General features: G+C 41.8%; 1 protein-coding gene across 2 annotated transcripts in view; it reads left to right on the forward strand.

Moving 5' to 3' along the window:
* Window positions 1-26,008, forward strand: part of Pdgfd (platelet derived growth factor D) — a 217,867-nt gene that overhangs the window by 177,245 nt on the left and 14,614 nt on the right. For both annotated transcript variants that reach the window (XM_060369035.1, XM_060369032.1), the window contains exons 4-6: window positions 5,151-5,213; window positions 9,250-9,448; window positions 24,591-24,805. In XM_060369035.1, coding sequence (XP_060225018.1) covers window positions 5,151-5,213; window positions 9,250-9,448; window positions 24,591-24,805 — 477 coding nt within the window. The remainder of the gene's footprint in view (window positions 1-5,150; window positions 5,214-9,249; window positions 9,449-24,590; window positions 24,806-26,008) is intronic.

Genomic DNA, 26,008 nt, shown 5'->3' on the forward strand with positions numbered 1-26,008 from the left:
ACTACCTGTACATTTTTTTATGAAACTACATGCTATCAGCCAGGGCCTTCTATAGTCCTTGAATCGATGACTTTATTTTATTTTAAAGATATCAATTGTTACATCTGTTACTTATGTGTTTGCCAGTTTACCCCTGTACTTGCAATTTTGTGTTGATATCTTTTGAATGTATACATCTTCTATAGACCCATTGTATATGTTTTTACTTTTTTTCAAGTTTGGCTTTTGTGCTTAGAAATATTGCTGCAGGGATTGGTGAGAAGGTACTCGTACCCAAGCCTGATACTTGTGATACCTGGAGTTCAATCCCTGGAGTCTACATGGTGAAAGGAAAGCACTGTCTCCCAAAAGCTGTGTTCTGACCTCCAACCATGACAATGGCACATGCACCATGTACACACATACACACACACACACACGTGCATACCCATGCACATATATACATAAATATACACATGCACACAGAGACAATGACAAATATAACTATAAATTTTCAAAAGAAATATTGCTTCCTTACTGCACTGATATAAAATATTTATCTGTATTTTCATGTCTTGCATTGATTTCACTTTTATCTACCTCCACCACAATTCTTTTTCGCATAAATCAAACTCTGTTTACTGTGCTATTTAAAAACTGAGGATCAGAGACCCATGCTTGTTTTTTAAACTAACCCAAAGAATGAATGTCAGAGAGAGAAGAAGTGAGCTTCACTTGAACATGTCACATAAACATGAGGCCATGCACTAAGGAACATATATTAAAGGATAGAAAGTATTATTGCTGTACAAACGCATGAAGATTGCAATGCCATGCTTACAGAGCAATTTCTAATATTCTTTGAGCTGAAAAGAACAAGTCATTACAGAGACACAGTAGCTACTTGAGGTCTAACTGAAGCTTGAGGAGGAGGTGTGCTGGGTAATTCATTCAGCTCCCTGGGCTCACATTCTTCACTTCTCTAGACAAGTCATTTTCCTCCTATGTCTATAAGGTAGATGTCTATAAGGTACATTAAGTACCTATCAGACCAAATTGTTGAGATCCATGCACACCTGGGGAAAGAGTCACCAGGCCGTGGGCTTCCTCTGCCCTGGGGTGGATACCGCTGTTCAGAGCAGAAGGCAAAGAAACTAAGAGCTGAATTCACACTGTCTTCCTGGAGTTAGGAAACAGTTATCTCAGCCCAGGATGGAACATGGCTGTTAAAGTGTTTGCCTGAGTGTGTTTTAACAAAGGGCAGAAATGTGTTCTTTAGCCACTGGGATGTCTTAACACATTTCAAATGATTACTCACTGTTCTATTTTAGCATCACTTCAAGTAGTGCTGAGGGCACTGCTGTGCTGAGAGCACTCATGAAAAGGAGTGTCTCTCATGAGCCTAGAGCTTAAAAACAAGCAATCTAAACTAATCATGATGATATTTAAATCATAGACTATAGGTAACTACCAGTCAGAGTGCACTCTGCCTGTTTTCTGCTGGTCATTTCTAAGTCTACTAGAAGCTAGAGAAACAGAAATGTGTCCTGAAAACACTACTAGGCACTTGAGGTTGAGTAGAAAATAAGAGAATATAGTCTCTACCATCCTAGTTAATTAAGTCATCAGCAAAGAAATGGGTGATCAATCATTTCAGACATTAAAGAAATTAATGCTTTAAAGAAATTAAATGCTTGAAGGCAGAACAAGAGTGACCCAGAGTGAGGATAACTTTAACTAGATGCTCAAAGGTGTTCTTTATAGATTGATGTTTTAGCAGACAATTAACTGGTGAGGAGCCAGCTCCAGGAATATTTCATGGAGTGTTTCCAGGCAGAGGAATCAGCATCCGATTAAATGGAAAAGAACTTTGAAGCTATGACTCTAAGAAGGTCATTGTTGACATAATGGAGTCAGTGGGAAATGCAGAACACCAAGTCCGAGACAGAGAGAGAGAGAGATAGAGAGAGAAGAAAGGAGGTCTTACAGGCAAGTGGACACAGGCAACACCTGCCATTGAAAGCAGGTATTGAATAGCTTTAACAGAGGACTGGAGTGACAATGGGCCAATTACAGCCCCATGCTATTCACCACCAGAACAGGAATACTCAAGCAGCAGTGCCAGGCGGTCTAAAAGCTTGGATCTTGGACTTGGCAAAGTGGATTAGTAGAGGAGATGAACAATGATCACACAAAATGTGTATCTACAACTTATGTTACACACACACACACCTGCTAAGATTCTTCTTTTAACAGCTTGGAAACTCAGTGTCTGGTTTTCATAAAGGATGCTGTTCCTTTTTATAAGTTCATTTTAAATATGTCACTTACAAATGATGGCAAATTTAACATAGAACCTGGCTTCTCTTAAATGTCTCATATTCATGGAACTATGAGAAGATAAAGTTGCATTTTATCTGGAATGTAATGAATTCTTTAATCATTTGTTCCTATTAAAGTTTTTGACTGGAATTCTGTAACCCAGACAGTGAATAAGCTCAAAATTCTTTGTGTAGCATTTGTCTAGGCACTTCTACATGATTTGAAAAGGCGTTTTACATATTCTCTCTCTCTCTCCTCTCTTTCTCTGTCTCTTTTTCCTTTCTGTACAAGCGTGTGTGTGAAAGTACATTCAAGTGTGTGTAAGCAAGCGTGTGTGTATGTGTGTGAATGTAGCTGAGCAATTGCTACACTTCTTTAGCCAGCTATAGAGACGGGGGAGAGCATTCCACAGCTTTCACTCATGGCTCTAGCTTCACTAAAAGGTGTCCATATCCCAGAACCTGCCATGTGTCTCACTGAGATTGGGTTACATATAACCCATTTGTTACTTATAAATACTTGACAATGAGGAAATTGTGCTGGAAAATCCTAAAACCATTTCTAGTTCTCAGATTTAAAAAAAAAAAAGGCTTTCTGGATGCCATATTGTTTCCTAATCCATCACTTGATTTTGTTGTCTTCTTTGTGTGGAAAGTTCCCAAATCTGTGTCTCAAGTTCAAGTCCCAGTCACAAGATCCATTGTCTAGAGGAAATATCCTCTGACTACTTTTACATGTATATATGTAAGTATCTCAAGCACATCATGTTCAGCATGACTCATTAATAGTCTGTAGGAACTAACCTTCTACTGAGCATATAAGAATCTAATCAAAAGTGCTCTTTTCTTCATGAAAATTATCTCATCCCATCTCCTCTTCAGGCACAGTCTGCTACCACATAACGCAAGCAGACTGGAATTAAAGAACTGAAATGAATTTAATGGTTTCAAACTCCTTGAGGGAAGAGATGGTGTCTTAGTCACTCACGATTCAGCCTCACTTTAGAGACTCTGCTATGACACAGTAGGTTAACACATTAAGAAACTTTGCAGGAACAGCTGAAATGAAAAGTGTATGATCTGCAAATTGTTCACGGCATCACTGTGGTTTGGATATGGCTTGAGTGTGAGCACAAGAGCTCGTGTTTGGGCAGCTTGCTTTCTGGGCCAACGTTAAGGCCACCTAGGGATTAATTACCGTAGTTCTCCAGACTCCAGACTTCCCGTTTTAAGCTGTAACCTCTCCATCTCACACAGGTTATCACTGTGTTGTTGCCTGGCCTTAGGTCCTTGCCAGAGGCCTAATAAACAAGGCTTCCCAATTTGGGACTTTTCAGTATCCAAAACTTTGAGCTAAATAACTCTTGTTTCTTTGTTAAGGACTCAGTTTGGGGTAGTGGCTATAGTGATGAAAACCAAGCTCACAAACCTGGAAGTGTCCCACAAAACCCTCTGCCTCTCTCTACATGTTAGTCTGTTTCCAAGAGGTTTCTATAAACCCCAACCTTCACTTGTTTTGTATATATTGTTCTACTATAGGTCCTTTCTGTTCCCTGTAGGCACAGGTTTCCTGTTTCTTTCTTATTCACTGATGTTGGATTAGAATAATGATCAATACCCAGTTGGTTTCTCCTATCTCATGTATAATTCAGTTCTTTTTAGGTGAACAGCTGACATTTCCTTCAAGGCCAACATTTATACATAAACTCATGTTATCATGACCAATCAAAAGATGTGCTTTCAGACCCTCATGTTGCAAATGAAATTAGACCTGATTCTCAGCTCTCATTCAGTAACCAGAATGAGGCAAGTAAGTTTTCAGACCTGAATCACTGAATGAGTCTTAGTATCCTTGCAAAATGCCTCACATGCAACTCAGACTGGAAGAAATTACCAGGATGAGTTATTTCAGCGGATACAAGAAGCTTCCTGTGACATAGGGGTCAGCTTAACTTTCCTTCTCATTGTGTGTGTGTGTGTCTGTCTGTCTGTCTGTGTGTGTGTGTGTGTGTGTATGGGTGTATGTGTGTGTGTATCTGTGTCTGTGTGTTTTTAATTTACTAGTGCTGGAGTAATTAATGTAAATTAATGTTTGCAACTGCATGCAAACAGAAGATAAGTTTGCCTTTCGGGAGAATTCTTTCTATGATGGGAACTGCTATCACAAATCCTTTCAGGCTTGCCAGAGATAACTTTCTTAAGCCGTCTCTGTAGGGTCTGCCTGTTGTCAGTCCCCCAGTCATGGTCTTCCCCAGGCAATTCTTCCTGACATTTGTTAATGGAGTCTGGGAAAGCCTTTAGAGGTTAATCTTTGAGAAGATCATTGGTGTTGAACACTGGCCCAGCTGGCAGGATTGAATTTTATTTAGAACCTAGTTTAAGCCAAGTGCATATAAATAATGATAATAATTATTCTTTCTCTGTAGTAAGCACTTATTAAATACCGGTTATAATTGTATAATTGCTATGTTCCATTCTTGAAACAGCTCTGTAGTTTAAACATTTCGGCCCATTATAGATGAAGAAAAGGATTTGAGGCTAGGAAGGTCACTGGAGGTTACACACCAATAGATGACCAAGTTAAATTTGAACTTCTATCTGTACATTTTCTATTTCACCCATATTTACAAGACAATGTTAGTACAGTTGTCCATGTTTGAAATGAGAGGGACAAATACATCGTGGACAGCTGCATCATAGAAATGGTGACTTGTTTGCTGAGAATGTAGCCCAACCAGTCCCTGCTGTCCCTTACTGAGAAAGAGATTCAGAAGAATGAGTTGCTGCAACCATGGCATAGCCGCTTGAACAGAGGGGTGACTGACTTATGGATGTGTCTTTACCTTCCAGGAAGATTTCCAACCAGAAGCAGCCTCAGAGACCAACTGGGAATCAGTCACAAGCTCTATCTCTGTAAGTAATTTATTATTCCATTGCCAGTGGGAAAAAAACTGCTGGATGAGCTCAGGTCAACCTCAGAGGGACCTCAAATGCATTAAGAACCCTATCTTGACTGCAAGCCAAATCTCAGGCATTTTGAGTTCCTCCATTTCTTCCAGGAACACCCCCTTTTTTACATTTGCATTTTCAAGGGTGTTTGCAAGCTGGGAAAATCTTGTGTTTACAGAATGGTGACCTAAGTGAAAATCAGCTCTGCAGTGCTCTGATTAGCACATAACACATGTCCTACCCTTCAGCAGTAAAATGGCTCAAGTCTCACTTTATTTCCTCCAAATTCAGTCATTTCTTGGGATGCTTTCACCTTATCTGCTTTGCATGCATAGAACAGACCTTGCCTTCACCAGTCCTGCATGTAGAACTTAATGTCATAATAAAACACAAGATAAAGTCAAGCTCTTCTCTGCCAGGTCAAAGCATGGTGAACAACTGTCTGGTCCTAATGTGTGGCCATGTGGCTGAATCAGTCTTACTGTTTTTAAGCCAAGGCTATTTGTTTTTCTCACTGGAGAAATGTTTTTAATTCTTTCTATGGCAGGGCTTCAACAAAGTCTGGATACTGTGCCTCTTGATATCCTCTAGTGTAGCTGATCAGTTTATATTCACACCTCAGGGATCACTGAGGAAGAGGTAACAAGATTGTAAGGGCCAGAGGTAGTGAGCATATGCAGAAAAACAATGCTTTCCACACAGGCTGAGATGGCCACAAACATGACCTTACAGCATCTGTGATGCATACATAAGACAAGCACTAGATGGAACCACAGAAAACTCTGGCATGGCTGGAGAGGCTCATGAAGTCTCTGCCTCACTGAGGAGCAATTGGTGGCTTCTGTAGAGGGGGAGTCAGTTCTCTTCAGGAACGAGGCCCCTGAGGGGGAACCCCTACAATGCATTGTTCTATGCCTGAGCATATACACGCAGCACTAAGAGGACTCAGTGAGTGTTTTGTTTTTCCTTTTTTCAGATCCCATGAAATTGGGAGGAACACTGTTGAGGGAATAGGGAAGAAAGTAGAAGAAAGAGGATGGGGAAGAAAGGCTATGGAGATAAATTAACACTCTAATTTAATATATTTCTAATTCTAATATATTTTGTTTTGTTAAAAGTAGCTTAAATATTATTTTTTTAGGCAATAGACATGCTTTTGTGGTGATTTTAATTCAATTTTAATTTAATATTCTAATTTATCCTTACAAATATATAGCAAAGACTCAATACAACCAAATGCATGGTGCAGCAGAAGGAAGCACACATAAGAGGCTCTTTAGGAAATTTTTAAAATACCCACTACAGAAACAAATACTCCTGTAGGTTTGTCGGCTTGCTTAATGACACGTAATTGTTGCTAAGTTATCATCCTGTGTATACCAACTGCCCTAAAAGGAACCTGGAAAACAACCACAAATCTCATACAGAGGGACAGTTTCAATTTTATGTGTGGTTTGAATTTTCTCTCCGGCTTAGTGTCAAAGGAGAGTGTATCACCTCACCTCACCCCGACTCTGTTCCAGGAACTGAGAGACCCTTAAGAGTTGGTTCTTGTCATAATGCCTGGGTACACAGTGACACTCCAGGCATTGCTGAGAGCCAACTGAGAAGACCTGCAGCCACTTTGCCCAGAGCTACAGCAAGAGGCTTTTACTTGAGTGGGAATGGTTTGGCTGATGTTCTTACTTTCCTTCAAAGTTTTTAAATGCTGCCAATCTCTTAACTTTGGTCAACTCTTTCTGATTTGTGGCATATCATACTCACTCACATAGTGATATAAGGCTAATTGTAGAGTAAATATGAGCCACTGGGTATAAGTTATCCATACAGGTTGAGTGGAGACTTGTAATTACAGTAATGACTTATAAGGGTCATACGTACATAGCATGTGAATATTAAGAGAGTTGTAGAAGACAAAAGCATGTGTGTCCATCAGAGTACAGCTCATGTCACACACACACACAATTTAAAAAAACTAGCTTGCCAATAACTGAAGGAACAAGGGCTGGAGAGGTGGGCTGGAGAGGTGGTTCGGTAGTTAAGAGCAATTGTTGCTCTTGCAGAGGACCCAGATTTAGTTCCTGGTACCCACTGAGATGGTTTACAACCATCCATAGCTCCAGTTCCAGGAAATCTTACACTGTCTTTGACCTGTGTAAACACATATATGTGGTACACATGCATACATACCTCCAAGGCAAACACTCATACACATAAAACAAATAGATGTAAAAAACTTGTTTAAAGAAAATAAAGAACTGAAGAAACCAGTATGTCAGTACCTGGATGGAGTTGTATTATTGACAGCAAGGTCAGTAAAGAGTGTATCTTTATCTCTGCTCAATGTTTTAACAAATCCCTCACAAGTCATACATGGCAAATGCCAAGGTCCCAGACAAACAATTGTTTGTACATATACCCATGTGGCTTCACACACAGGTGATGAAATGCTGTGGTGGGGAAAGGATGGCAGCATCCGCTTCCATAGTCATCTACTCATCTTCTCTCTCACCGCGCTCTCCCCGCTTCTCCTCAAAGGTGTAAATGGAAACGTCTTCTACATTACACCAATGGTAGATGGCTTCATCAGACTCCATAATTTCACCAACTAGGGTGCGGCCCTTTGAAAGTGAGGGGTCTTGGGATAATTCACAGACCTATGAACTGTAAATGTTTGAGGAGGGGAGGATAGCAGGAAAGTGAGAGCACTAATTTATGGCTCGGCAACATGTGTTGTTTCTACCTTAGAACTGCAGTTCGGGTTGAAGAAGGCAAGGGTTCATTAACTTCCACTTCTTCAGTGATAGGAAATATTTACCCATGGGGAGATCTTATTTGTTTGGTCGTTTCTTTACGGATGTTTAGATGATCATTTGAGGCTGTGTTCTCTCTATTTCCCTGTTAATGGGTCATGAATTTTCACAGAGATGTCTGACTCAGGGCTCGTTTCCCTTGAAATTGTACAAGGGTTAGTGGAGAAGGTGCTTAGACATTTCACACAAGAATGTTTTATTTCCATGGCAAACTAAATAATCCTTTTCTGGCCTTCCAGTGGTACTGTGGTCCTCATTTCAATAATCTTCTGGCTAAACCTTAGCAGCACTTTCATCTGTTCTTTTAGTATGCTTCTCATGTGAACCTTGCACTCTCAAGTCAAGAGAGCCAGTTTCAGGGCTAATTATCCTTATTGACGGTAAATAAGTCGGTTAAAGTGCCAGATTTTATCAGAACGTCCCCAGAGTGGAGTCAAATTCAGCTCACACAGCATCTGCAATGAGCAATAATATGAAAAGGGGAGCTGCCGAAGGCAAGCGTGGGAGAATAGATTCTATCATCAGAAATTGCTCGAAAACAGATCAGAATTTTGATTTTCAAAGTTATTAGCTGATATAAGAAAGACTGGGGACTAGGAACCAAGAAATTAGATGTCAATATTTGTATGTCTACTTACCCTGTATCTTTTGAAATTGTCAAAGTTCAGGGAAGCTTAAGGTTGCAGAATCTACTTGGCTTTGCCTTCCAAGTCATATGAAAGGGGAGGAGGTCCTCCCCTATTAGTGGACTTGGAAAGGGGCAGGGAGGAGATGAAGGAGGGAGGAGATGAAGGAGGGAGGAGATGAAGGAGGGAGGAGATGAAGGAGGGAGGAGATGAAGGAGGGAGGGTGGGATTGGGGAGGGAATGAGGGATACAGCTGGGATACAAAATTAGCAAAATGTAACTAATGAGAAAAATAAAATTATAGAAAAAATAGAGAACAATAAAGTGACACAATGCTTCTGGAATCCCCCCCAAAAAAAACACATGCTGTGTTGTACATTAGAGTTGTACACTCTTCTTGTTTAGCAATATAACAATTCAGTGCCCGATTGCCATGGCATGATATTTTCACGATATGTTTTTCTCTGAAACCCTCTGTGTTCCTTCTGTATGCTTGTATGATCGTTATATGTCACAGCAGCGGACCCTTTCTAAATACACTGAGCTGTATGTCACTCTTAGGAGGGGGCCCATCACTCCCCATCAGTAACGGACCCTACTCTCACTGCCGACGCCCTGGACAAAACCATTGCAGAATTCGATACTGTGGAAGATCTGCTTAAGCACTTCAATCCAGAGTCTTGGCAAGATGACCTGGAGAATTTGTATCTGGACACCCCTCATTCTAGAGGCAGGTCATACCACGACCGGAAGTCCAAAGGTAAGAAACAGAGCCTTGGTGTTCTTCAGTAGTGAGAAATGTTCTTAGTGAATAAGAACCTGTGTAATCTGTTTAATACTTTCAAGTCTGCTGAGTGCTGTCATTCCATCACGTATTGAAGGTACGTGACATCAAACTCTGACCTCCACGCACATGTTCATATATGTCAGTGTGCACAGATGTACATGCACAAAACCGCACATACCTATAAACAGCACACCACAGAAATATAGAATAAAATACATAGGCTAGCTTGCTATCCCTCAGCAGGTAAATCCTGATTTTACAGTGGAAGAAACCAAAGTCGGGAACCGTGCATGGGTCGCGTGCTGGAGTCTGTCTGGCTAGGTGAGAGTGGAGCTGACATGAGCTTCCTGGTCTCTGGTTTATACCAGTATTGTCTATGTGATCAATGGCTGTCATTTTTGTGGCAGCTGTCAGGGTTGTCTGTGTGGAGGACTGGCAGCGTGGGGCCAGAAGGCTGCTGTGAACAGCCAGTGCTCCTCTGTGGGCCAGCTCAGTTCTAGCCATCCAGTGCTGGTTTGTTTAACATACACTGCATGTTCGTCATACCCTCTCCTCCCCTCCCCTTGCTTCTCATACCTCCCCCACCTACTGGTTCTCTTTTTCCCTCTGACAGTTGCTTCTATTGTCATGTTTTCTGTTTCTATCATCTTAAGTGTCTATATGAGATCTAGAAGCCAGAAATGAAAAAAAAATGTGAAACTTGCTTTATGAAATTTACTTGATTAACTTAATATGATTACCTGTAGTCACATCCATTTTTCTGCAACTGACAATGTTTAATCTTACTAATGTAGTTACTTACTGAAAACTTACTAAGTACTAAGCACTAAGTAACTTACAGGCTTAAAAGGTTAGTGTTCCAAAACAGGATAAGTGACAGGATAGTGTGAAGGCATATCTGAGCACATTGTATTGTAAACTTTGCAGAAAAACAACAATGAGGGGCAAAGAGAAAGGAATGTTTGGACGTAACATTGGAGTAGAAATAACTCCACCACCTTAAAAAATAAAAATCAGTTACATGATACATGCATCATGCGTACATATTTGCCATCACTTACAAAATCTTAGAGAAAGAACGGTGTAATTTCAGTACAGAAATAACATGGCTAACTCTAGTCAAATTACTAGTACGTGCTTGCTTTATTTGATAAGATCTGGTTATTAAGTTTTGCTAACAAGTCTCATAGGGTGTGTCACAGAGCTAAAAAGGTGTTCGGCCGAGAAACGGCCTGTTTCTCACTGTATGATGGTGAGGGTGTTTTCAGGCCCTGAGCTTCTCCCACACAGCTCATGAGAATGCTGAGTCCAGATGACTAATTACTAAACTTCTGTCAGGGCTTTCTGCTCCCGGCTTAGGTCATAAATCTTACATACTTAGCACACACCACTGAGGAGGGACAAAAGAGCTGCAGGCACCCTGCTGTTGCCAAGATGTGCCATGTGTACATCTGTATAACTGGAAAGAAATGTCCTCAGGGCTCAAACCGGGTTCATTTCAAAGCTGACATTGGTTTTATTTAAGGCATTGCTATATTTCGGTCTCCAATAGGTTAACCTGGATACAAGTATAATAGACTGGGGTCATGAAAACCCCAGCATAAAACATTTTTAAAACAGCATCAGACACAGAATCAGGGACTTCAGACTCTGCATGCTCTCAGTACCAGCAGCTACAGAAAGGCTGTACTTCTTGGTGTCTCTTCCCTGGAAATATGAAAACTTAAAAAAAAATCACTGAGTCCTAATTTTTTTTTCCTGCAAATTATGTTGCATCAGAGACAGGAGATCTGGATTCAAATCCTAAGCTTATGGAATTCTGTGATTTTTTTTTTCTTAAATTGTTGCCCTTTCTGTGACTCTGGTTCCTATTGGTAAGGTATATACTGGCTGCTTGTGTGGACTATTCAGGGGGCCCTTGTGAGCCCCAACCATTGGTGCTTCTTCAAGAATGTTTAACTAGCTCTAACTAGCTTCTAGTTCTGAAATATATGTTTGTTGTGTCCACGATGAACCTATCTTGTCTCTCATCCTGTCCCTGATGTGCCCAGCACTGGGAGTACTTCAGATAAATCAACAGCAAACACAAAGAAAAAATTGTGCTTCTTTAACGGGAGTAAGCAATCCCAGAACTTGTATGGATCCTACTTTAGCTGAATCAATAATTTTACGGGGTGCGTTATGAAATGCAGCTGCAGAGCCCTGCCTTAGAAACATTGAGTCAGGATCTTCGGAGGAGAACGCTGGAGCACCGAAGATGTCTGTTGACTCTTCAAGGTGTCCTGAAAGCCACCATGAAGACAGCAGAGCATTCGCCCCATGCGTCTAACATGCATTGTCTACCTTTGGATGTTAAACGAATGTTTGAAGTGCTGAGGATTGAACTGAGGGCCTTGGGCACAGCTAACAAGTGTTCTGACCTTGAGCTGTCCCCTCCCCGCTCAGCCCAGCGTATTTCTCAAATCTGTAAAAATCTGCCCTGTAGACAGAAGTGTCACTTTGTTACGAATGCCTTTGGTTACAGACATAACTAACCTTGACAGAGCATTCAAGGCAATGTTCTTACTTGATGTTTGTGACAAAGTAAACACCATTTCTCTCCCCTGTTGGCTTAGGTTCCATTTCCTAGTCTCATGTAAGAAACAGCCCTGAAGGCAGACTCCTCTCATACCTTTCATTTAACCCTGCCAAGTCACCACTGTCTCGTACTGAATAAATGTGTTGCTCTAATTGTTTGTTATCCCACGGAGAGAGGCTGAGCCACCTGCATGGATCACAGACAAAGGGGAAGTTGGGTTTGATTTTTAGCTGTGATTTTCAGTCTTTAGGACTTAAAAAGACAAACAGTTAGGGGCTTGTGCCCTAAACGTTGAGGAGGGGAGCAATGAATAAGGAGTAAACACTGAAAAGCAGATGTGGCATGGTGACCCTCTTTCTTTGGTACTGTAAAATATGTTAATGATATTCTACAGGAAATAACTAGGCTTTCCTTTTGTCTTAAGGTGGTAGGGATACAGCTGGGCCTTGTGAATACTAGACAAGTACTCCGCCTGAGTTACCTTGCCCAGTGCCCTTTTTGCTTTTTACTATGAAGCAGGAGCTCATGGAACTCCCTAAGCTAGCCTTGGTGTCACTTTATAGCACAGGAAAGCCTTGAAATTACAATCCAATCCTCCTTTCTCAGTGCCTCTGATACCTGGGAAATAGGAAAAGTGCAATCACTGTCAGCAAGTTTCATTTACTGAGGCATGGAGCATCTTCTCTTCTAGTTTTCACAGAGATCAGAAGTAGCATTCTTCATGATTCTAAGGAGAACAAGCCTAAGAAAGCAGAACATGAATTCCAAAATAGTAATAATAAAGTAGTAGAGCATAACAAGCTAGCCTCTGAAACAAAACTCACATAGTAAATCAGAACCCACCCTGCATGTGGATGTGTGTGGATGTGTGAGAGAGACTGTGTATGAGAGAGGAAGGGGGTGTGCATGCATACCTGTGTGTGTGTGTGTGCACATGCATGTCTGCATGTGTGTCTGTGACAGTGTGTATGCATGTGGGGAGGAAGGAGAGAGAGAGAAAGAGAGAGTGTGTGTGTAAGATAGAACCGCCTTCTCTAGCCCAGGTGGGCCTAAAACTCACAGTATTCTTCCTGCTCAGACTCCTCAGTTCTGAGATCACCGTTGCGGGCCCCCACACGTGACACAAAAACAGCATTTTGAAATCCAATGTCATTATTTACTTCTACTTTCTCTGGTGGGAAGGAGAGTGGGTGAAATGTGGTTCTTTTGTCCAGAAAATAGCTCAAAATGAGTGAGAGGAAATCTGGGACAGATAACTATGTTTGAGCCAGGAGTTCCGCAGAGAAGGCCTACTACTCTCCAGTTCTCAGGTGGATGAACTCAAGCGCTGGCTGTACAAGCTTCAAGATGGTAGAGAATACATGAAGCTAATAGAGCCAACTTTTAGTTTTCCAGAGGAAGACAGGAGGAGTAGCATCTCAAGTTGGATTCTGTAGGTAACTATAGCTCCAAAACCCAAATTTTGGTCAATAATATCAGTCTTACACATTCAACATCACAAATGCTCAAAAGGTCTTCTCTAATTCAAGTTTCTTTTACTTTTTCTCATAGCTCTGAGTAAAGAGAAAATTGGGTAAATTGTGTGGATGTTCTTGCTAGCAGCTGCCTACAGCCTCATAGCTTACTGCATGAGCACTGTGGTTTAGCAAGCTATGATTCAGTTAAATGAAAGGCCTGTGAACTTAGGTGTGGTATATTTCTTTAGGCTCAAAATAAAATCACAAATTTCCACATTCAAAGTATTCAGCCCTAGGCTCTACTGAACTGGACATTAAGTGAGGGGTGATATGTGTAGATTAACAACACAAATGAGACCTAAGTCCTTGCTTCTTAAAGGAAATTTTTTTTCCTGAATGGCAACATGTTGTCATAGCAGTGTCCAACACACAGTGGCAAAGGTCCACAATGTAAGTGCAGTGATGAATTTTTTAATTCTTTTATCATCATTTATTACAATTTATTCACTTTGTATCCTGGCTGTAGCTCATCTCCTCCCCGTCCCACTCTACCTCCTTCTTCCCGCCTAGGTCCTTCCCCAGAGAGTAGGGGAAGTCCTCTACTGGGGACTGGCCCTATCTGACCCTAACCTATCAGGTCTCATCAGGACTGTCTGGATCCTCTTTTTCTGTGGTCCACTTAGGCCACCTCACCTCACAGGGAGGTGATCAAAGAGCCAGCCACTCTGTCCATGTCAGAGATAGCCCCTGTTCCCCTTATTAGGGAACCCACATGGTAACTGAGCTCATTGGGCTACATCTGAGCAGGGGGTCTAGGTCTTCTACATGCATGGTCCTTGGTTGATTCATGAGTCTCTGCAGGACCACCTGAGCCCAGAATTTTTGGCCGTTAGTCTCCTTGAGCTCCTGTCCCCTCCAGGTCTTTCTGTCTCCTCCTTCTTCCATGAGATTCCCTGCACTCTGCCCAAAATTTGTCTATGAGTCTCAGCATCTGCTTCAATACCCCGCTGGGTAGAGTCTTTCAGAGGCCCTCTGTAGAAGGATCCTGTCCTGTCTATCCTATTTTCCTTTCTGAATGAGGATTAAGCCTCTTACCTGAGGTCTTCCTTATTGTTTAGCTTTTTTAGGACTGTAGATTTTAGTATGTTTATCCTATATTAAATGGCTAGTATCCACTTATAAGTGTGTGTCTTGGTGTGACTCTAACCACACAAGTGAAAGACCTGTATGGAAAAAAACTTCAATTCTCTGAAGAAAGAAATTGAAGAAGAAATCAGACAATAGAAAGATCTCCTATGCTCTTGGACTGGTAGAATTAACATAGTGAAAATGTTCATCCTGCCAAAAGCAATCTACAGATTCAGTGCAATTCCCATCAAAATACCAACACAATTCTTTACAGACCTTAAAAGAACAATTCTCAATTTCATATGGAAAAAAAAAAAAACAGAACAGCTAAAACAACCATGTATTATAAAAGATCTTCTGAAGAAATCTCCAACCCTGAGCTCAAGCTGGACTCTAGAGCAACAGTAATAAAAGCAGCATGGTACTAGCATACAAACAGACTGGTGGATCAATAGAATCGAATCAAAGATCCAGAAATAAATCCACACCCACCTACGAATACTTGATTTTTTACAAAGAAGCCAAAACCATACAATGAAAAAAAGACAGCATCTTCAACAAATGGTGGTGATGTCTACATGTAGAAAAACGCAAATAGATCCATACTTATCACCCTGCACAAAAGAAGTCTAAGCTGTGATGAAATTTTAAAGCAAAAGCTATGGTTATGTAGTTACAGCTAAGGGTAAGCACACTTGCGTAAAATGTGCAAGGACCTGGGTTCAATCTCTAGCAAAACACCCATGCACATGCATGCACACACAGATACACAGAGAGAGAAAGAGAGCGACAGAGATAGAGAGACAGAAGAAAGACGGAGATATAGACAGACACAGGGAAGAGAGAAGGGAGACAGAGAAAGGGAGGAAGGGAGAAGACAGAGAGAAGTGGGAGAGAGAGGGAATGAAACAGTATAAAACATTAACAAATGTGTTGGTCTGTTCCAAATTGACAGTTGCAAATCATTAATAAATTATGTTCCTCTCCAAAAATTTACTAGCTTTGGGTTTTACATGCTGAAGTTGACATGTATTCCTCTCTGTCAGTATTTTAACACTAAGTGCAGCAACTGCCTTGGTATTCAGTTTATTGCAAACACACAATATGAAATACATGACTTCCACAGATCCTAAATGAGTAGCTGTTATAACTCTGGGGTTGTTCCTAACCTGTGTCTGAGGATCTAATATCAATTCTCTTCATGTCTTTATGACATTTTGCTCTAATGTCTGAAATATTTGACTCTGGTTTGTACACTAAGGTAAGTGATAGCCACAAGGAACTTGAAGAAAATGAATATAATAAATGAGCCATATCAAGAAGTTTCCAAATGTATTGAAGTAGTAAATATTTGGAAAACCAAGTGCGTACATCTTTCTCTCTATGTTTATTTAATCCCTGGGTGAGAGTATTTTTATGAAGCCCTTGACTGATGCCAGTAAGTACGGGGTCAGTCAAGCTGGAGATGGTAAGTTAGACCCTCAGGAGCACAGGAAACAGCATACCACAGAAGATCTCCTTTTCTAATAAATCACTGAAACGTGATCAGCCTCCCTGTTTTTTCTAAAACATGGTAGACACCAGAAAAAAGAGATCTCACAGTATTCAAAGTGTTTACCCTCAATACCAAAATAGAGAAAGAGAAAGAATGCTGTGGGGAGAAGAAGAACAACAACAAACTTTGAAGCCCAGCAAACCTGTGGTACAATTCAAATTCTAAAACAGCAGCTTTGGAGAAATCATGCCTGGTTCCCTGGTTCCCTGGTTCCCTGGTTCCCTGGTTCCCTGGTTCCCTGGTTCCCACTGTAAAACAGTTCCTTTGCAAAGCTGTATGAAGTAACAGCATATCCAGCGTCTAGTCACAGGTATACAAATGGTTCTTAGTATATAATTTAATTGCTTACAAAGTTCTGTGCAGAACCAATCCATTCACTGAGCTCTGTTCTCTTCCCTGAGAGGCACTGAGATCATGCAGTAGTCTGCAGAGCCTCATGCAGTCTCCAAACACTGTCACGTCTCAGTGTCTATGTAATAGTTACACTCATTAAAAGTTTACACAAGAATTGCCAAGTACAAAACTTGTTAGGATATTGCCTACCCATAAACTTTCTAGAACTTGTTTTGATCATTGAGAATTTCCTCTCTCAAACTTAATGTTTTTTCTCCAACATGGAATCTTTTTTTGCCTTTTTGCTTTCTGGACCATGAAGATTTAGAATTGCAGGGTGGGGAGCCTAGACTCACTGGGTGTGTTTACTTGAGAGAACATGAAATGAAAGTGAACACACCTGGCCATCGCCCCTCTGATGTTTAGATGAAGGTGGCCACAATCCTCCTCTCCTCAGCTACTACTGACAGTAAGTGATTCTATGTTCAGCTGACCTCATTTGTCTGCAACACTAATGTGGGTCAGACCTACTGAGAGCCGAGATTAATACCTGGACTTCAAACACTCTAAATTCATTCAAGCAAAATAAATGCATGCCATGAGACTATCATTATTTCCATTTCTTGCTGAAAGAGAAACAAATTCAAAAAGGTTCGCTGACATTGACTAAGCAGAGAGACATGTCATGAACCTAGCTTTGCTGGCTACAAAGCTATGGGGAATCTACTGGTGTTTAAAGCTTGAGATCATAGGCTTAAAGGCAAGATACTTTAAAAGCTCACTGATTCCTAAGCATCACTTCACTTTTTTCTTAATTTTGATGTCATAGACAGACTGCATGCATTCCCCCAGTGTTGCCAGAGCTCAGAGACTTGCCTAATAATGGTGTCAATATTTGTTAAATCTAATTCAATGCCATCTAGAGTTATTTCCTAGAACATCTTGGCTGAGTATTTACTAGTTTTAGACAAGTTACTTAACTCTTTGCTATTTATGAGTCTCCACATCTAAAAGATGAAGATAGTAGTGTCCAAAGTAAAAGCTCGTCTTAAAACCAAGAAAGTGTGTGCAAGAACACCCTTCCTACCTATCATAGGCTCAGTAAATTCCCATTGTCACATTGTTTATGGTGTTTCTGAGCCTTAGATATCAGTAGTTGGCTGATGACATTTTATTGTGAAGTAGTAGGTTATTTTTTAGAGATTCAAATGGTGAATGTTTCTACTTTTAGGATATTCAGCCTGCAGACCAAATTATGAAATTTAAAGTATTTCGTAGTCTTAAATTTAAAATATCCTAATTTCTTATAAAAATGATGAAATAATTCTGAGGTTTTTAATCTCAATTTTTGATTGATGTATAAAAATTGTTTTCACAGTTAGGGCATGCTTTCTAGAAGAGGGGACTAACACATCACAGTGGGATTGTAAAGACCACAAAGTGGATAGAACCCTGGGGAATTTATGAACTTTGAAAAAAACTAAGAGCCACTGGTTGTTTGTTATAAAAACACAGTTATTCCTGTATCCCTGTCACCTCCTGCTTTCACCCCAACATCAGTGTCACCTGCTTAGCACTTTCCTAACAGGTTTGTTTCAACAGTCTCCAACACACAAAGGCTGTGTTCATCAGCACCTTCAGGTGGGCAGCTTAGAGGGCGCCTTCTTGAAGCCAAGCTCTAGGCCAGGTGTCATCTTGTGCAGCAAGCGTTCTCCATGGTACAGCTGACTGACAGCCCTGATTTCTCTTATCTTCCTTAACACCTTTCACACTGCGTTCTAGATCAGGTAAGAGATAGGACCTTCCAGCATATGAGATTATTTCTTTCTCTGTGTATGATTGGAAAGATTATGCTGAAAAGAGTCATTTCTTTGATTCATTCACATAGCTGTTAGTTACTGAATACCAATTCTTAGCAAAAAAAAAAAAAATTGGCACAAAGATGAAGTTGTATTTTCTTTGATTCTACCTTGCTTCTTCTGGCAAACATAATGCAGTTTTAGAAGAACATCTTAAATGAGCCGTATTTGCTTCTCCCACTAGGACTCGCACAGTAGGAGAGGAAAAGTAATGATGATTAGTCTGCTTCCATAAACCTTAGAAATCACTGGAAGAGAAATTAGAGATGGCTGGCTTTTGTTTTTGTCTTTTCTTTATTTTTCAAAGATCCCTGTTTCCTCCACTGTGAAATTAGATTTCATGCAGTCATACATGAGAAGTTGATACAGTTCTTTACTAGTGATCTAATAGGAACAAGACAGGGCTGATTTACTCCCAGCACCTAACACCTCATCTATTAGAAATGGGAAGGAGGTGTACATTCATATGTCCATTCTAGGGTACAAATAGAACTCTTATCAAAGCCCAACTAGCCTGTGCCCGGCCTGCACTTCAACGCTGGGCCTGTAGCAGAAAGATACTTCCTAACTCAGGGGGCAGCATTCTACTATGGATCACTGTGTTGTGAAGAAGGTTTGCATCATGAAACCTTCTTACCATTCCTAGAACACTGTCAATGAAGAGTTCCCGAACCTTAACTAATATGGATAAGCCATTTTAAAACAATCTAGAGTAAATTGGAAAGGATAGCAAAATTGGCATTATAATACCATGTCCACTTGGGTGAAATAAAGGGATTTAATTAGATGAAGTGGTGAGCCTTTGAATTAAGCTTGGAACATCTTTGCTGTTCAGTCCCAGAGATGGAAACCACAAAGGGCAGCTGCTCTCCTAGTCTCCCAGGGAGGCTCTCACTGGAGTGCTTCTTTTAGGAACACCTGGACCCTTATCCTCCTGCTCAGTTTGTGGACTATTTTGTAATCAGTGTTCTCTGCCTAGAAACTTGGTATCTGGTGCAGAATGCCTACTGTCACATTATTTGCATCTAGTCAGAAGAACCTGTTCATTTTAGTTGTAAACTGAGCACCTCTGTGGTCTCTGTCCCCCGCTGGGTACTACAGCAGTCACACCAATGAATGACTTCATGCATTAAACTGACAGCCTTGTAAGCCTCTCCCTGTAATAAAGTGAAACAAAACTTGTGTGTTTTACCTAGATTACTGAAGAAACCTTGTGGTTTTGCTGGATTCCCATGGAGAAAGCATGCTGCAATAGATGCCCCTGCCTGTGAGGGTGTAACCACTCAGTATGCTAACTTTGGCTCAGCATCCTTTAAAAAAGCCTGACACAGGTCCAGTGATGTTGGTTTTCTTCTTCCACCACTGGGTTCCTCTGTTTCTGAGTGTTAGGAAAAAGGCTATGTACCAAAAGGAGCAAGGGCATTAATTGCAGCTTTACCATTTTCTCTTCACTTCTCTTCACTTTCATTATTCTCATTTCAAAAAAAAAAAAAAAAAATGAGCAGAGAAATGTAATTAAATAGTGAAGTTGCCTGGCATAAGGCTACAGTCAGGAAACAGTGATTCAGTGCTGTTATGCCCTGTCTCTGCCTTTGCAGGCATCGGCATCCTGAGCCCATCCCCCGCTACCACCACGTTATTTGCATCTGTTTACTCTTCTATTGAATAAATGCATAGCTGTTATCACTGGCAGCACTTTTGGCCAGCGGCTTCAGCCTGGTCCACCAGCACAGCAATGCAGGAGCCAGCCCGAGTATTATCTCAAGGTGACATTGTAGTGGCTGACTGCAGCACCTCTTAATCCCTTTATGCAATCCTTCCTGCTTTGCTTGCAGTTGTTGGCAGAGCTTTAGCAGCAATAAAAATGGTTCCTTTCCCAAGACACAGCTCATTCAATTTAAAGCTGGATTGATTATAGCTAAACTTATGACATGTCTTTACAAAAGAAGAAAAACAGCAATAAATTATGCAGAGTGATTATGTAGCATTTATTGAGTCCCCACAGTGTCCTGTGCTCAGCACATATCAGGAATAAACTGCTGCGCTTGAGAATCAAAGCACAGCTGTCTATCTGAAAAGGCACTCGGGGAAGCCCATCAATTCAGGTGCCATTTAACTTCCATTCAAGAGTCGCCTGGCCGTATGACTGTTCTGTCGGTGAAGTTTCCTGACTGTATGGAGTTAGGGGACTACTGGCCCCTATCTGCGTCTTCTCTTAATACTCTTTCTCTCAGAAACATTTCGCTATCATCCTTGGCTTTTGATCTATGCTGCAGGAATTACTCTCTCTTTTTTTTTTTTTTTTTTTTTTTTGTTCCTCAAACGGTTTTGACTCAAGACTATTTGCAGAGGCTAGAGTTCAGGTAGAGCAGGTGAGGGTGGCTCAGGTGTGGTGACACAGGTGAGGATGTCGAAGGTGAGGGTGGCACAGGTGAGGTGGAACACACGTGGTGGCACAGGTAAGGGTATCGTAGGTGAGGGTAGGGCAGGTGAGGATGGTGCAGGTGAGGGTGGCACGGGTGAGAATGGTGCTGGTGAAGGTGGCATAGCTTGCCTGTCACCTGTGAGGCATCACCTGTGAGGCAGCCTGGCCATGCACAGGGTAGAGTGCTACGTTTGGAAGGCAGGACTTTTGTCTAGCTGTAGTCGTGTGGTGGTTACTATGGGCATGCAGCAGTTGTCTTCAGAATACTATTTAAAGTGTAAGTTATGCAACAATGATACAAGTAAATATTACAGATGTCTTGGTTTCTTTTCTTTTTTTTTTTCAATGCACTTTATTCAGGAACATTGAACAATCCTCGGACCCCGGGGAAAGCCAGCCCACAGCTTAAATAGCCTCTGGGTAGCCAACCCAGGCGTGCCACGGGGGCAATGCAGATAGGTCCACATACATGGAAGCAAGCCAGATCCTCGGCCTTAGCCAAATGTGGAGTTGTTCGTGACAGAGAGCACTCACCATCGGGAAGGTGGAAGGCAGAAACCAGCTCCATCTTTAAGGCATAGCATTCCGCAGCTCTCTACAGTTCCCCCTTTTTGTTTTAGACGCATCAGGCAAGAGTAGAGGTCTGATCTCTGATATTAGAAATAAATTGGGACTTTGTACAGATGTTCATTTAGGTGGCATCCACCCAAAGAGCATCAGACCCGTCCAATACCTTTTTCTCAGAGGCGGGACCTGGGGCATCAACCCGCATGCAATCAGACATGCTCTTCTCTGGGTCCAAAGCGGCTGACCCTGAGTGCAGTGCTTAGCCTCGCATCCTGAGCGTATCATTTTAGCTTTTTATGGTATCCAACCATGCTTGGGGAGAATGTCCTGCTTCAATGGCTGTAAAGGCCTGAATGATCATGGCTGCATCACACTGTTGTGAGACTCTAATCTTGCATATATACCACAGGCAAACCAAGGAGACCAACACCAGAAGGCCTGCTAACACTCCCATGCCCGCCCATTCCTTCAGATGATTCATGGCTGCAGCAATCCATGTTGATAATCCTGTGGCTAGTCCTGCGTCCACTCCGGTAGAATTTGCTGTGACAATGGCCACTCTCAGCTGCTCCATCGTAGTATCGAATTCTCCAGTCCAATTACCTAAAATATAGCTCGACAATTGTTTAGACAGATAATGAACATGGCTCCCCAACACAAGCCACTTAGGAAGGAAGGCTGCGCTCTGGCTTACAGCTTGAGGTTATCGTCCATCCCTTTGGGGGTGTCACAGCAGTGGGAGCTTGAGGAGGCAGCTTCTTGCCTTGCATCCACAGACAAGAATCAACAACCAACAAATGCTCCTGCTCACATCACATGTTGTATTTTATGCAGTCCAGGATTCCTGCTCAAGGAATGTTTCTCCTCACGGAATGATGGGCCTCAGCTTATCAGTTAACCTTCACAAGTGTGCCTGGAAACATGCATGCTGGCAACACCAACCGTCACAATGACTTGGATTGGAAAGTTTAGCATAACATTCTCAATACATAGCAATCCCCATTCAGTGTAGTCCTTAATAATCATTATGTAAGAAACGTGAGAGAGAGAGAGAGAGAGAGAGAGAGAGAGAGAGAGAGAGAGAGAGAGAGACTGGCTTTTTCTTTCCTTGCTTTAGCAATCAACTTTTAAAGAAGGAAAACATAAAAGTGGAGAGAATCAAATGAATTAAGATAAAGAATATTAGCCAGCCTTCATCACATAACAGGTCTGCTCTGTCCAACCTTTTCAATATTTAAATGTTTACAAGAGGAAGCAGAGGCTTAGAGCTGTTAAAAAACATTCCACTGAAAGGAAGCAACCTTAAGATAAAGCTAAATCCTCACTGCAAAGCAAGACACTGCTGCCACCTAGAATTCCATACATGCACATGCACCTGTAGTCCCTCCTGGGATATGATGCACACATGCACCTGTCCTCCCTCCTGGGATATGATGCACACACATGCACCTGTCCTCCCTCCTGGGATATGATGCACACACATGCACCTGTCCTCCCTCCTGGGATATGATGCACACACATGCACCTGTACTCCCTCCTGGGATATGATGCACACACATGCACCTGTCCTCCCTCCTGGGATATGATGCACACACATGCACCTTGATCTCTTCACCTGGGATATGATGCACACATGCACCTGTTCTCTGCACCTGGGATATGATGCACACACACATGCACCTTGATCTCTTCGCCTGGGATATGATGCACACATGCACCTGTCTTCCCCACCTGGGATATGATGTACACATGCACTTTATTATCCCTACCTGGGATTCAGTGCAAACATGCAACTTTGTTTACCCCACAGTACCATTCTCCCTGGAGCTTTGATTGGCTTTGGGATTAAAACAGAAAGCAAAACATGTTTCCTTGTTCTGTTTATTTGTAAATACTTCAGTGTCAGAAAGCATTAGATAACATTATAGCAACTCTCCAACTGTTGTCCCTATATAACTCAAATTATGTTTAAGTAATGGGATGTGTTTAGAACCAAGAAGGGCTGATGCTGTCGATTTCTTCTTCTGGCCTCAGTGGAAGAGGATGCTTCCACTGCTGTGAAAGGGTGTGCTGGGGTGGGCTGGGACACAGAGCAGCAGCTCCCCTTACCTGAAGAGAAGGGGAGAGAGGTAGGAGGAATAGGGTGGAAGAGTGGGACTGAGAGGAGAGGAGGGAAGGGGTGCAATTAGGAAGTAAAATGAATAAACAAATAAAATAATTTTAAAAAATTTTAGGATAAATAAGAGTTTTTAAAAAGGATGTGATATTCTAAAAGCCTCCCATCACTAGGAACTGATTATTGTATTGAAGTGAAAGGCAAAAAACAAACAAAACAAGACAAAACGTAATTGGTCCTCAGTCTTTCAGGTCCAGATGCTCAATAATTGTCACAATATAATTACCTAAAGACTATTACTATTATTGGGGAAAAGGCACTGCTTCACACACACACATACACACACCACGCACACATATACACCCACACGCACACACTCTCATCTCTAAGAGTCAGCCTCACCTCACTTTGTACCAGGCCAACTACCTAGGACACTGAGTCTAAAAGATGCAGCACAGAGACCACAGTCGGTTTCGGAACTTTTCATACGACAACACAATAGTGCTAACAAATTGTCTAAAAGAATTATCTAGAACTGATTCGTCACTGTCCACCTTATTAATGTGGTTCCTGAGGCTTATAAGTGCATTGTGTCTTTCCCAATAAAATTCTTACCGTTGTTGCAAATAAAAAAAAGGATATGAAAAAAGATAAACACAATTATTTAAAATTGTCAACTGTTTCATTTTCTTACCTCTAAGCCATTTTGTTGTTTATTTGTTTGTTCTTCTTGCATCATTTATTAAGTTACCGAGGCAAGGCCTGGTGCCACAGGCTTGGAATCACAGCACTCTGGAGGTGAGCTAATCAGGAGCTCAAAGTCATTTTCTGTTTATAGCAAGTTCAGTGCAAGTCTGGGCTACATGAAACCTGTCTTTAAAGTGTAACATATGCACAGGTTATAGGTAATTTGAGCCAAGCCTATTTTGAAGGAGATGTAGGATCTAAAGAAAAACTGGATTTTTTTTTTTAAACGGTAGGACTCCATAGCAAGATCCCAGGGACAAGTTTGTCACCCACAGGAGGCTTGTCTCAGATCAGAATCTTTGCTTGCTGTCTCGTCTGCTCACGCACTCTCGGTGTGTGTTTACCTACAGTGGATCTGGACAGGCTCAATGAGGATGTCAAGCGTTACAGCTGCACTCCCAGGAATCTCTCGGTGAACCTCAGGGAGGAGCTGAAGCTGACCAACGTGGTCTTCTTCCCGCGATGCCTTCTCGTGCAGCGCTGTGGAGGCAACTGTGGCTGCGGAACTGTCAACTGGAAGTCCTGCGCGTGCAGCTCAGGGAAGACAGTGAAGAAGTATCACGAGGTATGTCGTCGCTAATGCCATGCCAGTGCTGTAATGCAGCTGCGCTATCCGTGTCACCTTGCAGCTGCGGGGTCCTGCGTGACCCCATCACTTAACATGGTTGGTCCACAGGATGGAGAGATGCCTCAGTGGTTAAGAGCGCTTGCTGGCCTTGCAAAGGGTGCTGGTTTGGTTCCCAGCACACACATGATTGCTCATAACCGCCCTTTACATTAGTTGCAGAGGATCCAGTGCCCTTGTTTGGCCCCCGCAGCCACTGCACACAAATGATGTTCATTCATACCTGCAGACCAAACAGTCAAACTAAGAAAGTGAAGATAATGAAGTCTGTAAAAAGAAATGCGGGTGCCCAGACCAGGGTGTGGTTGGGAGCTAAAATTCTACTGAGTGCCTTGGCACAAGGGGTAATTCCATGTTCAAGAAGGGGCCCCTGGTCTCAACCGTCACAATACAGTAGACAGCAGTGTGTTGTATCATATAACTGCATGTACGACAGAGACTTTTTACAGCCTCTTCTTCTGGCTTGTAGAAAAACTCGCTGTTTATTTACAGACGAAGGCTGTGAAATCTAAGTGACTGCAAGAAAATACCACAGGCTAAACTTTACTTCAGTGGAACCATACGTTTCTAAAAGGCAAAAATTACAAATATAAATTGTCAGAGACCTTCTTCTTCTATAAATGTTGAAGTATTCTTCCTTTGTATTCCTAGAAATGCTTGTTTTTCCTAAATTGTATTCATCGCTGCCTGGGAGGGTTAGCTCTTGGATTGTGAAAGAAGTGTACAAAATTGAATGTAAAAATCGTGATCAGGGGATACGAATTGAAAGAGAGAGCAATGTCTGTAGTAGTGAGAATCCAGCTGCCTGAGCACCAGAGCAGCCAGGGCTGTAAGAACACATTAGCTCCCTGACCGGTTTGCGAGCCACGCTGTGCAGGGAAGCTTTTTCTGCTTATTCACAGAGAGTGAACCATGGCTGTGGGATCAGGCAGAGCTGAGGCAGCCATGGAAATGCATTTAGAAGCTCTCACTAGCATGTGAAGCAGACGGGACAGCTTCAGGTGCTAAAGAGATGTTTTTGTGGGCAGTGGTGCTTGGTGGCTATACAACAAAACAAAGGGATACAGGGACAGTCTCTTGAAATCTGACTTTAGATCTGGAGTAGCATGCTTGGGAGCGGGGCATGCATGGTGGGTTAGGTTT

This window comes from Meriones unguiculatus, chromosome 1, assembly GCF_030254825.1.
Source record: "Meriones unguiculatus strain TT.TT164.6M chromosome 1, Bangor_MerUng_6.1, whole genome shotgun sequence".
Lineage (NCBI taxonomy): Eukaryota > Metazoa > Chordata > Mammalia > Rodentia > Muridae > Meriones > Meriones unguiculatus.